The sequence below is a fragment of the Diabrotica virgifera genome, chromosome 4 (assembly GCF_917563875.1).
Source record: "Diabrotica virgifera virgifera chromosome 4, PGI_DIABVI_V3a".
Classification (NCBI taxonomy): Eukaryota; Metazoa; Arthropoda; class Insecta; order Coleoptera; family Chrysomelidae; genus Diabrotica; species Diabrotica virgifera.
In genome coordinates, this window is record NC_065446.1 from 27,593,860 (window position 1) to 27,607,019 (window position 13,160).

The window sequence follows — 13,160 nt, forward strand, 5'->3', positions numbered from 1 at the left end:
TTGCTTAGAAGTATGTTTTCAGCATCACCTAATCTCATCTTAGGTTCTACTGGTTCTACCAAATATCTATTTACATATTTTAATTGCAAATGAGAATGTAGTTAGTACCTACATTCTACAAATTTTACTTAAAAAGTAAGTACATATTTATAAATTTTAGTTATTTATATAAATTATTATATAATATTTAGCTAAACTAAACTATGCATAATAAGTAACTAAAATTTATATAATACTTATATGTACTTACCTATTTAAGTAATATTGAGTTATCAAAATAGATTACAGTAGGAAAAATGAAAGAATACCCATGAACGAACATATAAAACACGCTGTATTTTCCTGTCACCGTGTCACACAAAAAATTGGCCAGCGCAAGTACATGTAATAATTATTGTGACATGTACTTGCACTGGACAATTTTCTTTGTGACACGGTGACAGAAAAATACAGCGTGTTTTATATGTTCGTTCATGGGTATTCTTTCATTTTACCAACTGTATATGTATTTTGAAGCACCGCAAACAAAATAAACAGATTATATATTATAATTAGTCCTAGTCCTACTACTACATCATTCGCCTTCATCCTCAACACTGCATACTGCATAGATCCATAGTAGATGATACAAATAATGAAATAATGCCTGTTTTATTTTTCATATTTACGGTTTTTTCCTATCCCTGATCCATTGAATAGAAATGGTCAGAATATGATGGGGGGAGGGGGGGGGTTAAGAATGTATTGTGGAATAACAAAATCGGTGTTGCCAAACGGAGAGAAATTTCCCTTTTTGCGGGAATTTTCAACATAAAAGGTGATAAACGGAAAAAGTTAACTCAAAAGGGAATTATTCTTCCAGTCCAAATTGTAAAATATTAAGAAAAAATCAAAATATTTGAAAATAATTCAACATATCTTCTCAGATTTTGTAAACAGGAGGGAAGTTTTTTTTTATAAAAGTGGGAATTTTTAAGGTAAGTTGACGGAAAAAGCTTACTCGACGGTTGGCAACGCCAAAGCCTTTGGTTGTGCAGTTTGGCACGTTTTGGTTCTGCGAAATGGCCTATTGAATTGAATGTACCTAAATTCAAATTCCAAGGATGTAAAAATACTAATGATTCATGATAAACTCGAAATGGTAAAGTCATTTCAATTATGAAAACGAATTTTTAATAGTATCTATGTAAACGTTAATACAATTAATGTTTAAACTTTTTTACCCTACAACAATTTTGAAATGAAATTCGTCCAATACTACCTACATACATAAATTTTATTAATTATGTATTCTAAAAAATAACGAAGTTGATAATCTATAAGGCTAATATTATACTTCCTATACATACAAATTATTTTTAAGATGTTTTAAAAGTATCTACTTATAAGTATGTGTTAAGAATGTACTTATAAGTATGTGTTAAGAATATTCGATAAAGGTATATTCTAAGAATAAACTTTTACGAATATTCCGAGATCCTACGTACACGAATATACTTAGTATATTCGGTACGAGAATATACTCTGAAGTATATACAAAGAACATGAAATTTAGAATGTTTTTTAAGGTAGATGCTATGCTTGTACTACACATATACTAAAAAGAATATACTCCGACGAATGTTGGTAGTATATGCTTAGAACATGATGCGAACATCATTGTTATGTGGGAAATACCTCCGTTGCCATGGTGATCTGTCAAAATAACGTATTTTGATTGGTTCAAAATTACAGGTGTGGAATTTTCAATAATAGGTGCGTTCGCGGGTACAGTTGACAAATTGTCGCCGACAATTTATAACCTCATTTAATATAAATAATATCGTTAATAGATAAATAAACAAGGTTTATTTACTTTTAATTAATATTAATAACTAATTATTAAATTATAATATTAAAATATACCTTGTATATTTATCTATTAACAATATTAATTATATCATTTTAAAGTGCGCATGCGTTTTGCTGCTAATTTGTCGCCGACTAGTCGTCGACAGGCTCCCGCGAACGCACCTAATAGGTGCGTTCGCGGGTACAGTTGACAAATTGTCGCCGACAATTTCTAACCTCACTTAATATAAATAATACCGTTAATAGATAAATATACAAGGTATATTTACTTTTAATTAATATTAATAACTAATTATTAAATTATACTAGGTAAATATACCTTGTATATTTATCTATTAACGATATTATTTATATCATTAATAGATAAATATACAAGATATATTTACCTAGTATAACTTAATAATTAGTTATTAATATTAATTAAAAGTAAATATACCTTGTATATTTATCTATTAACCTCATTATTTATATTAAGTGAGGTTAGAAATTGTCGGCGACAATTTGTCAACTGTACCCGCGAACGCACCTATTAGGTGCGTTCGCGGGAGCCTGTCGACGACTAGTCGGCGACAAATTAGCAGCAAAACGCATGCGCACTTTAAAATGATATAATTAATATTGTTAATAGATAAATATACAAGGTATATTTTAATATTATAATTTAATAATTAGTTATTAATATTAATTAAAAGTAAATATACCTTGTATATTTATCTATTAACCTCATTATTTATATTAAGTGAGGTTAGAAATTGTCGGCGACAATTTGTCAACTGTACCCACGAACGCACCTAATATCGACAAACGACCGGTACAAAATGGTCGATAAGCGCGTACCTACTACTTCTAAACCTCGATTGGATTGTAAACAGTGATGACTTCGTTTGCGGAAGAATTTGAAAACGAGCTATTTCGCTTTACCCTTCCCTCCCCTAAATCTCTCTAAAATTAATCACAAAATTTATTAAATCACAAAACGAGCCATTATCAGCAAAGATTTTTTATTGCAAAGATTACGGCCCTTTTGATTCGATATTCGCAAAAAATTAGAAACATAAATAATACAATTTAAAAACCAACAAAAACTATCATAAACTTTATAATTTTCGTTCCCCTACTAATTTTTAGAGTAGTCCTCGTATACTGAAAATAGTATTTAATTTAAACAATTTGCCAATGTAACTATTGTTGTTGACCGAAAGTAGGTGGACATCCCGATTCTTTAGTAATTTCAGCACCAGTTGTAGGCAGTGCATCGAGATATACAGGGTGTAACAAAAATACAGGTCATAAATATAATCACATATTCTGGGACCAAAAATAATTCGATTGAACCTAACTTACCTTAGTACAAATGTGCACATAAAAAATACAGCCCTTTGAAGTTACAAAATGAAAATCGATTTTTTCCAATATATCCGAAAAATATTAGAGATTTTTTATTGAAAATGGACATGTGGCAATCTTATGGCAGTAGTATCTTAAGAAAAAATTATAGTGAAATTTGGACACCCCTTAAAAATTGTATGGGGGTTTTGTTCCTTTAAACCCCCCCTCCCCCACCAAACTTTTGTGTACGTTCCAATTTAATTATTATTGTAATACCATTAGTTAAACACAATGTTTTAAAAACTTTTTTGCCTCTTAGTGCGTTTTCGAAAAGTCAGTTTTTATCGAGATATTTTGAATATGTGTCTATCACATATTATTTGTATATGGTTAAGTACGATTATGGAGACTTGGTAATAATATGAAAATTTATTTATGATTTACATTTTTAGGTACATTTAGAACCATATTCTAAATATACCTAAATAAAGGAGCCACATCTCGATAAAAGGTGCCTTATCGAAAAAATATAAAGAGCCAAAAAAGTATTAAAAACACTGTGTTTAACTAATGGTACCGCAGTAATAGTTTAATTGGAACGTACACAAACATGTGGGGGGTTTAAAGGCACAACACCCTAATAAATTTTTTATGTAAACATATTAAAAAAGAAGCCGAATCTCGATAAAAACTGCCTTATCGAAAAAATACTAAGAGGCAAAAAAGTTTTGAAAATATTGAATTTAACTAATGGTACCACAATAATAACTTAATTGGCACGTACACAAAAGTTTGAGTGGTTTAAGGGAACAAAACCCCATAAAATTTTTAGGGGGTGCACAAATTTTACTATAATTTTTCTTTAAGATGTTTCTGCCAAAAGAATGCCACTTGTAAATTTTCAATAAAAATTCTCTAACAGTTTTCGATATATTCGAGAAAATCGATTTTCATTTTGTAACTTCAAAGGGCTGTAACTTTTTTATGTGCATATTTGTACTAAGGTAAGTTAGGTTCATTCGAACTATTTTTGGTCCTAGAATATGTACTTTAATTTATGACCTGTATTTTTGTTAGTATATTGATAAATAAGCCTAAATGAAATTTACGTACATTTTTAAATAAACCTATTATCATGAAGTAGGTAATGGGCCATTCCACGAACATACGCCTGTTTTGGATTACTTCGACAACGAATATTTTACTGGGCAACCTAAGAAGTACGAAAGTAAATGGCGCTAATAATTATTCCAATAAACAACAATGTAATTTGCAATTTACTTTCGTTCTTCTTATTTTGCACAGTAAAATATTCGTTGTCGAAGTAATCCAAAACAGGCGTATGTTCGTGGAATAGGGTATACCTATGTACAGTCACAATCACTGAATAGTTTACACCATTTAATATCCAGTGGCTAATTTTTTGAATTTTTACCTCGTTTAAACGCACCTTTTACGTCAAAGTGACGTTACCAGTGGCGGACCCAGAATAGGTTGATTAAAATTAAAAAATCAAAATAAAATAAATCTATTTTACAAAATTTAACAAAACGGAAAGTATAGAAAGGCATTTTTTTTTAAATAAAATTGAGTTAAAATTATTGAGTTTGGCAATTATTTCTGTTTTGCGCGTAATATAAACGGCATTTTGGATGCTTTTAATAACTTCCTATTTTATTTTTCAATACGCACTAAAATTTTTGACAAGCAATTTGATATTTACTAAATCCGTACGACATCGACACTGCGATTTTATAATATTACAATATAAAAATAAAGGTGTAAACTATTCAGTGATTGTGACTGTACCTACTTACTAAACATTCTGACGCAGAGAAAATCTACTTTATTAAAAATTGCTTTGTTTTTGTCTCTCTGAATTGTCACAGATATTAAAGTAAGTGCTATAAAGTGGATTCGTTTTCCAAGTGAATCATAATTGAATCGTTTATTTCAGAAAGGGGTCAAGTCACAAGTATCTACTTTTGAGAAAATCAAGTTTACACACTGTTTACATTCAACAAACAATCACTTTATATAAAATAAAAATTCTACGTAACAACCTGGAGTATTTGTCAAAAAGTGTTGTATTTTTTAAAAATGTATCTTGTTAATTTGTTGAAGAAAAAAAAATAATTTTTTGCACTCATTTTGTCAAGATTTGTCACTTGACCCCGTTCTAAAATAAACGATTCAATTATAATAAGTCGTTTACGCACTATTTTACATTTTGTAGTACTCAATCACTGGCGATTTTTTATTGTGCTGTAATTCTTCAATATAAACTGCTCGTTGCTCGTCAAAAGTTAGGGATATAGAAAATTCTGCTGATTTTCATAGTTGATTTTTTCGCAAACAGACGGATTCCTCTATTTTTTTTATTTTAGCCTTTTCTTTAGTATTTACACAGTTGTGCAAAGGTTTACTCAAACTTATTTTTTGTACTTATACCGGGTGGAAGAAAAAAAATATGTTTTTCTTGTGTTAAGTTTGAGACACCCTGTAGGGAGAACGAGGTACAAATGTGAGTATACATCTGAATAATATTGTAGTCTTATGTTTTGTGAACATGCTGTTGTTTGAATGTCCCTGATATCTTTAGAAACAAAAAAAAATAGACGGTTTTGTAATTTAACATGTGTTTTAACCGAAACAAAAGTTTGAGACACCTTGTAGGGAGAAAAAGGCACAAAGGTGAGTATACCCCGATATTATGTTGTAGTCTCATATTTTTTGAATGTTTTATTTTTTTAATTTCTCTGATATTTTTAATAGCAAAGAAACTAGACGGTATTACTCTTTAATGTGTTTTTCTATGTTTCACATGTGTGATGTGACGCATGTCGTCAGTTAAAACACATATTAAAGAGTAATATCGTCTACTTTCTTTGTTATTAAAGCTATATCAGAGAAATTAAAAAATTAAAATATTCACAAAATATGAGACTACAACAAAATATCGAGGTATACTCACCTTTGTGCCTTTTTCTCCCTACAAGGTGTCTCAAACTTTTGTTTCGGTTAAAACACATGTTAAATTACAAAACCGTCTATTTTTTTTATTTCTAAAGATATCAGGGACATTCAAAAAACAAAATGTTCACAAACCATAAGACTACAATACGATTTCGATATATACTCCCATTTGTACCTCGTCCTCCCTACAGGGTGTCTCAAACTTAACATAAGAAAAACATTTCTTTTCTTCCACCTGGTATAAGTGGAAAAGTTTGAGTAAACCTTTGCATAACTGTGTAAATACTAAAGAAAAGTCTAAAATAATAAAAAAAATAGCGGAATCCGTTAATCTGTCCACGAAAAAATCTACTATAAAAATTCAGCAGAATTTTCTATATCCCTAACTTTTGACGAGCAGTTTATCTGTTTAGTTTATATATTTCCAGATGCTTGAATTTATTGTTTATTCACCTCTTAACTATTAGATAATAGGCGAGAGGTTTAAAAACTTTCTATACACAAATCTAAATTCCAGAAATTATATCTATAAGATTTATTTTGAATGTATGTATTTGTTTTAGAAATTATAATAGAGTACAAAAAGTCAGAAACTATGGGTGTCTCCAAGTTTCTCCTTTTATTGGGAGCCCTTTTTTGTGCCATAGTTGCTATTCAAGCAAACAATTATGGGTAAGTACCTAACCGCATTGTAGAATCTATACTAAATTTAAATAAGACATAGTGCATGTAAACAACGATTATAGTTGTTAAAGGTGTTTAAAATGTATCTACTCGTTACATAGTAACAGTATATTATTAACATCACTTTCCTCTTTTCTAGATTATTAGATTTTATTGTATAGTATATAAATCATTATAATCACTGAATACATAGATACTTAAATCGCTTAAAAGATGGAATCCAAGGTCGCGTGATCACTCATCGTTAACGCAAATGCAAGCATCGACGGGTCGTTTGAAGCCAGACCTTCTAAGAACTGTTTACACCGTCATTATTTGTGTTTCGCACTTCCGCTGAATTTCGTTAGGCAGTACTTAAATTCGGTTTTGTTGAGCGCTGTAAACGTGGGAAAAGTGGTGACATCGGGAGAGGAACGTTTAAAGGCCGCGTCTCACCATCAAAGAATTTGATCAAACAGTTTGAGCAAACTCCGGAAGTACGTCAAAGTGACGTCACAATTGCAGTTTTTTTGAAATTCTAAAAATATGTGCTCTCACTATCAGTCTAGTTGGATCAAATTTTTTGTATTGAGTTGTCTAACTTGTTTGTACTTTATTTAAAATTAAAATTTTTCATTATTATCCACAATGAACACTCAGGATGTGACGTCACTAACTGTCACTTACAGTTTGCTCAAATTATTTGATGGTGGGACGCGGCCTTAAGAGTGCGTGCCGCTCACGAAATCAGTCCATCTTTTCAGCGGCTAGACCCGATTTCAGAATAAACTAGTTTGGCCTAGGATAAACTAGTTTGTCCTGAACGCGTTAGGATAAACTAGTTTCTCCCAGGCCAAACCAGTTTGTCCTGAACGCGATAGGATAAACTGGTTTGGCCTAGGCCAAACTAGTTTGTTCTAAACGCGATAGGATAAACTAGTTTAACCTAGGCTTTACTATTTTATTTTGATATTAATATGGAGAACACTGCAGGATAAACTAGTACGGCTTAGTATTAAACATTATAGTATACAAACAAAGCCAAAATAAACATATTTAACTTGAATAAAATACTCTACTCTACATAATGTAACTGGAAATATTCATTTTTGTTAAAATGATAATAATTTGTCGTTAAAACGAATGGACAATTGGTAATATAAACAATCATATTATAAAAAATAATCAGTGTTTCTTCATAAAAGCAATAATTATTATACCTCAGTTATAAAAATTATTATTTATTTTTCCATGGAGTGCTTTGGTCACACGTAGAATAATTGCGAAGTATTATTGCGTTCTTGCACTTGCATCTGTTTTTGGAACATCTTTTTTTCAGATCAGAATTCGGCATTTGTCATCATAATTTTTGAGAGATAGCAGATATAGAGTCCGCGAGTCTTTACCCGTGCGTCATTAATACCTGGCGAGATAAAACACATACTTTTTATCTAGCATCATTCTCTTCCACTCATGAAACTCATGACAAACAAGCTGCTGTTTGTTATTAAGTAAAAACACATGTTATTTTTATGAACCATCTAGACTCAGTGCATTGAAAAGAGATAGGTACAAAAAAAGACGATTCGGTATGTTTTCATATTTTAACCACAATTTGTTTGACGTTTCTGCTTTGTTTACTTTTGTGGCTGTCAGTCAGTTGAATTTTTTGCGGTTTTTGTCGTATTTTTGCGTTTTGAAGTTTCTTTATATTACACAAACAGTTGTTTTAACAACTAATTTTATATTGGGCTTTGAAATTTTAAGGTAAATAATTATATTTAGGCAATTAATATTTAAAACATACAAAGCTAACGTCATTCACACAGTAAAGAAATGATTGTGTTAAGATTTCCTTCAAAGTGAATAAAATAACAAAAATAAAATATGTTATTGAATTTTTTTATAAATTGTTTATTTATTTATTAATCAATAATAATAAAAGAATTTATTAAGCTACTTCAAATGTAGCTGTAATTCTGTACAAAAATTTTGAAGCAAAACTTACATTTGACATTCTATATATTTGATAACGTCAAATTTTATAATAAAACCCGTAATCGGAACAGTAGCCACTTTCTGTCAGTTGTTGTTGCGTGAAATATATTTCCGACTTATTTCGTATGCTTTAAAAATGATGACGCACGGGTAAAGACTCGCGGACTCAACTGTACACTAGGGCTCTAAAATATCGTTAAGGGTTTGCAGCTTCGAGAGATTCTGTTGGATCCGGACAAGGTTTTGTTAAATGCAGCTGCAGCTGCAACAAAAACTGATTTACAAACATATGCAAGTGCAAGAAGGCAATGATACTCCGCAATTCTAAGTGTCACTATAAAGAACTCCATGAAAAAATAAATCATAAGTTTTATAATTGAAGTATAATTATTGCTTTTACAAAAAAAATCACGGATTATTTTTTATAATATGATTGTTTGTATTAGGTACCAATAATTATTGTCCATTAGTTTTAAGGGAAACGGAGCAAAATGCAAAATTTTGCTGCATCAAATTTTTCAATTTGTTTTGAATGTATTCATTTTTTTCGAATTCTGAGAAAACTAATAAACCTTTTTGAAATATTTAAACGCAGAAATGAAAGATACCATTATTGCCGAGGGCTTAAAGCCCCTGAAAACTTCTATAATGCTTAATTTAATAAGTTTCAGGGTAAAAAAAAACAGAGAAAATTTAGTGTGATTTTTAATTTCAAATATCTCATTCAAAAGAAATTTTATCTACTCTGTCATATTATGTATAAGTTTTTAGTTTGTGAAAACTCATTATAGATAGCAGTGCGTGAAGGGTTTAAAGTGTTCGTGAAGTATCAATGTATTTTAAATGGGATTTTACTTTTTCGCACACTTACAATGGGTTTTTTGGCACGCTTTTCATATAATCAAATATCCTTAATTTTCGCGTTATCATGGTGATGACAATATGAGCAATGACTCACGGTTCTTAGACAGAGTGCGTTCGGACGACCATAGCGGCTGGCTGTCAGCAGAAATCGGCTGAGTGGTATCCAGCCGTGATAGGGAAAGCTTAGTAAATCTCTCAGCGGCTGGCTTCCAGCGGTGACGTCTGACAGCTACTGCTGGCTCAGCTGTCCAGCCGCTGTGGTCGTCCGAACGCACCCATTACTACGGTTGCCTAAATCGACTAACCAATGAACATTAAGGGTGAGATTACGTCACGAGAGTTTACTGTCATTTGAATCGTAATATGATTTTTTTCGAATCCTGAGAAAACCAAGTATTTTAGAAAAATTTAAACGCAGGATGCAAGATTACATTATTACCGAGGGCGGAAAGCCCCTTAGAATAAACAAGCAGATTCGATTGAATGAAATATTTGAAATTAAATATCACACTTCTCTTTTATTTTCAGCCCTGTAACTTATTAAAATAAACATTATAGAAGTTTTCAGGGACTTTCAGCCGTCGGTAATAATGTAGTCTTTCATTCTAAGTTTAAATTTTTCAAAAATATTTATTAGTTTTCTCAGGATTCGAAAAAAATGAATACAATAGGGCTTTTCATTCACAGTCATTTGTTTCGAGCTTCTGTCATGTGTCATCTAATATTAATATATCTACGTCATACGTTATTGGTATTCCCAATGTTACAAACCAAAGACGTATGACGTAGCTAAATTAATATTATGTGACACATGACAGAAGCTCGAAACAAATGACAATCGATGAAAAGCCCTATTAAAACACATTGAGAATTTTGACATGCGTCAAAATTTTGCATTAACTCAATGTAAAATTCTGAACTGTTGAATTCCAGCTTCCCTAATAATTATTGTAGATTAAAAGACATTAGAAACTATTTGTAGAGGATTGAAATCTGTATTGGAAATAACTGTTAAAATTGGTCTACACGTAAATAAACATATTCCAAAATTTTGTAAAAATGTAATACATTTTAGTTTTCAGCCCAAACTTAGGCCACACACAATGCAATAATGTTCACATTTTTGAACTATCAATATTTTTATTTTATCATCTATTGTTTAAAAACAATACAGTTGATAAGATACCCTCAGTTGCGGAGAAAGGATTAATAATAAAGATTTTTTTATTCAGTCAATGGTGTGAGCACTGTCAGTTAAATAGTAACGTGTGGCCTTACTTTTACACGCATACCTATTGTGACAAATGTATCATATTTTTCAAAATTTTGGAATGCATTTAAATCGTAGAACAATTTTAACTTTTGATTTTAATAGAGATTTTAATTCTCTACAAGTATTCTCTCATGACTTTTGATGTAAAATAATTAGGGAAGCAGGAATTCAACAATTCAGAATTTTACATTGAGTTTCCTATGGCCCTTTTTACGATTCACCACCCGGTATAAGATAAAATGTGTACTATTTGTCTAATTATTTCATAATAACACAAATAATACACATATATACACAATAACACACATTCAATGATCGAAAATCATTTAAAAATATGGGAATGTAAACTCTTGTGACGTAAAGTCAAAAATATAAGTCTCCCCACCACCGTCGGACAAAACAACCGTAATAAAGTCTAATAACCGTGAGCAATGGGTGCGTTCGGACGACCATAGCGGCTGGCGGTCAGCAGAAATCGGTTGAGTGGTTGTATCCAGCCGTGATAGGGAAAGCTTAGTAAATCTCTCAGCGGCTGGCTTCCAGCGGTGACGTCTGACAGCTACTGCTGGCTCAGCTGTCCAGCCGCTGTGGTCGTCCGAACGCATCCTATTTACAACAAAATTTTTGACAGTTTTGTGGTTTGAAAGCAGTGGCGGCTCGTGATTTTTACAATAGGGGAGGCTATACCTATAAAATTTGTTATTTACATTTCATAATATCATCCTAATTCATAATTTCATGATATCATATCATTTTAAAAATAGTTAGCCTAATTGTAAAAGTTTAATACCAAAGTTTGTGTCGTTTAGTTGTTAACAATTCCATCTATTTGTAAATAGATACCTATGCATATCAAAATAAATACAGATTTGAAGTTTTGCAGTCCATACATAATGAAGCTTCAAATTTTTTAAGATACTCAACTGAATTTTTTAAATTCTAAACGCGGCCTACTGCGAATTCAAAAACACGATAAATTACCGATATTTTGCTTTGAGTTAGAGATATCGGAAAAAGTTGTTTGAGCAAGTTGTTCCATATATTATTATAACCCCACATACCCAATTTCATAACAAAATTCGCACTTTTAGATTTTTCATTATTTTTAGTCAGGACCCTAAAATTCGTTGTCCCGAGACGCACGCAACCACGCAACGGAGCCGAGAAGCTACTCTGCCTCCCTTGGTATATCTCCGGGCAGCGGGTGATGGCACCGTAGATGCCACTGTTAGGAGACCGGGTCTCCTTAAACGCGTGCTGCGCTGCACGGAGCATTAGCAACGAAGACTGCTGGGCTTCTCGGCTCCGTGCTTGCATCTCGAGATAACCCAGGGTCCTGCCTACAATAATATGTAATAAAACTGAGACGCGATCATGCGTTCTAATGCTAATGCTCCGTACGTATGGATAATTAGTGATAATATGGAATTTACACGTTGTATAATAGTGAGAGTGATTGTTGTTTTCGCGATTCATGATAAACAAAACAGTGTAGAGTGTGTAAAAAATTTATGGGGAGGCTGAGCCTCCCTTGCCTCCTCTGACGAGCCGCCACTGTTTGAAAGTAGTTAGGATTTTTAAATGTCAAAGTTCTAAAAATTGTAGAATAGAAATGAATTCCAGTGACGAAGACTACGAAGAGTTAAGGCCGCGTCTCACCATCAAATAATTTGATCAAACTGGTTTGAGCAAACTGTTAGTGACATCACATCCTGAGTGTTTATTGTGGATAATAATGAAAAATTTTAATTTTAAATAAAGTACAAACAAGTTAGACAACTCAATACAAAAAATTTGATCAAACTAGACTGATCAAACTAGACCCGCATCCAAGCCATTTTTCTCTCACACACACACGCACACCCAAACTAGACTGATAGTGAGAGCACAGATTTTTAGAATTTCAAAAAACTGCAATTGTGACGTCACTTTGACGTACTTCCGGAGTTTGCTCAAACTGTTTGATCAAATTATTTGATGGTGGGACGCGGTCTTTACAGTTTTTTTATTTGTTTATCGTAGATAAAATATTGTATGAAACTGCGTAAAGTACTTTTTGCGAACTTACGCGATGTATTCGCTCCGAGCGTTAACAAAGTGTCAAAGCAAAATCGACCGACCTGCTCATGGTGGCGGTTTTTTGAAATTTTATAAGGACGCTTTGTGTATGTTTAAATGAGACATTTAAAAAAATTTCGTGTCACGC

The 13,160-nt window shown here is 31.8% G+C and overlaps 2 protein-coding genes across 28 annotated transcripts in view; both read left to right on the forward strand.

The window, feature by feature from the left end:
- Window positions 1–6,828, forward strand: part of LOC114327929 (3'-5' ssDNA/RNA exonuclease TatD) — a 70,337-nt gene extending 63,509 nt beyond the window's left edge. The window contains exon 8 of the mRNA XM_050648083.1: window positions 6,720–6,828. The gene's annotated coding sequence lies outside the window, so the exon portion shown is untranslated. The remainder of the gene's footprint in view (window positions 1–6,719) is intronic.
- LOC126882967 (polyubiquitin-C) overlaps window positions 1–13,160 on the forward strand; it is a 33,260-nt gene that overhangs the window by 4,350 nt on the left and 15,750 nt on the right. For all 27 annotated transcript variants that reach the window (XM_050648082.1, XM_050648074.1, XM_050648077.1 and 24 more), the window contains exon 2: window positions 6,720–6,828. In XM_050648082.1, coding sequence (XP_050504039.1) covers window positions 6,752–6,828 — 77 coding nt within the window. In that variant the 5' untranslated portion in view covers window positions 6,720–6,751. The remainder of the gene's footprint in view (window positions 1–6,719; window positions 6,829–13,160) is intronic.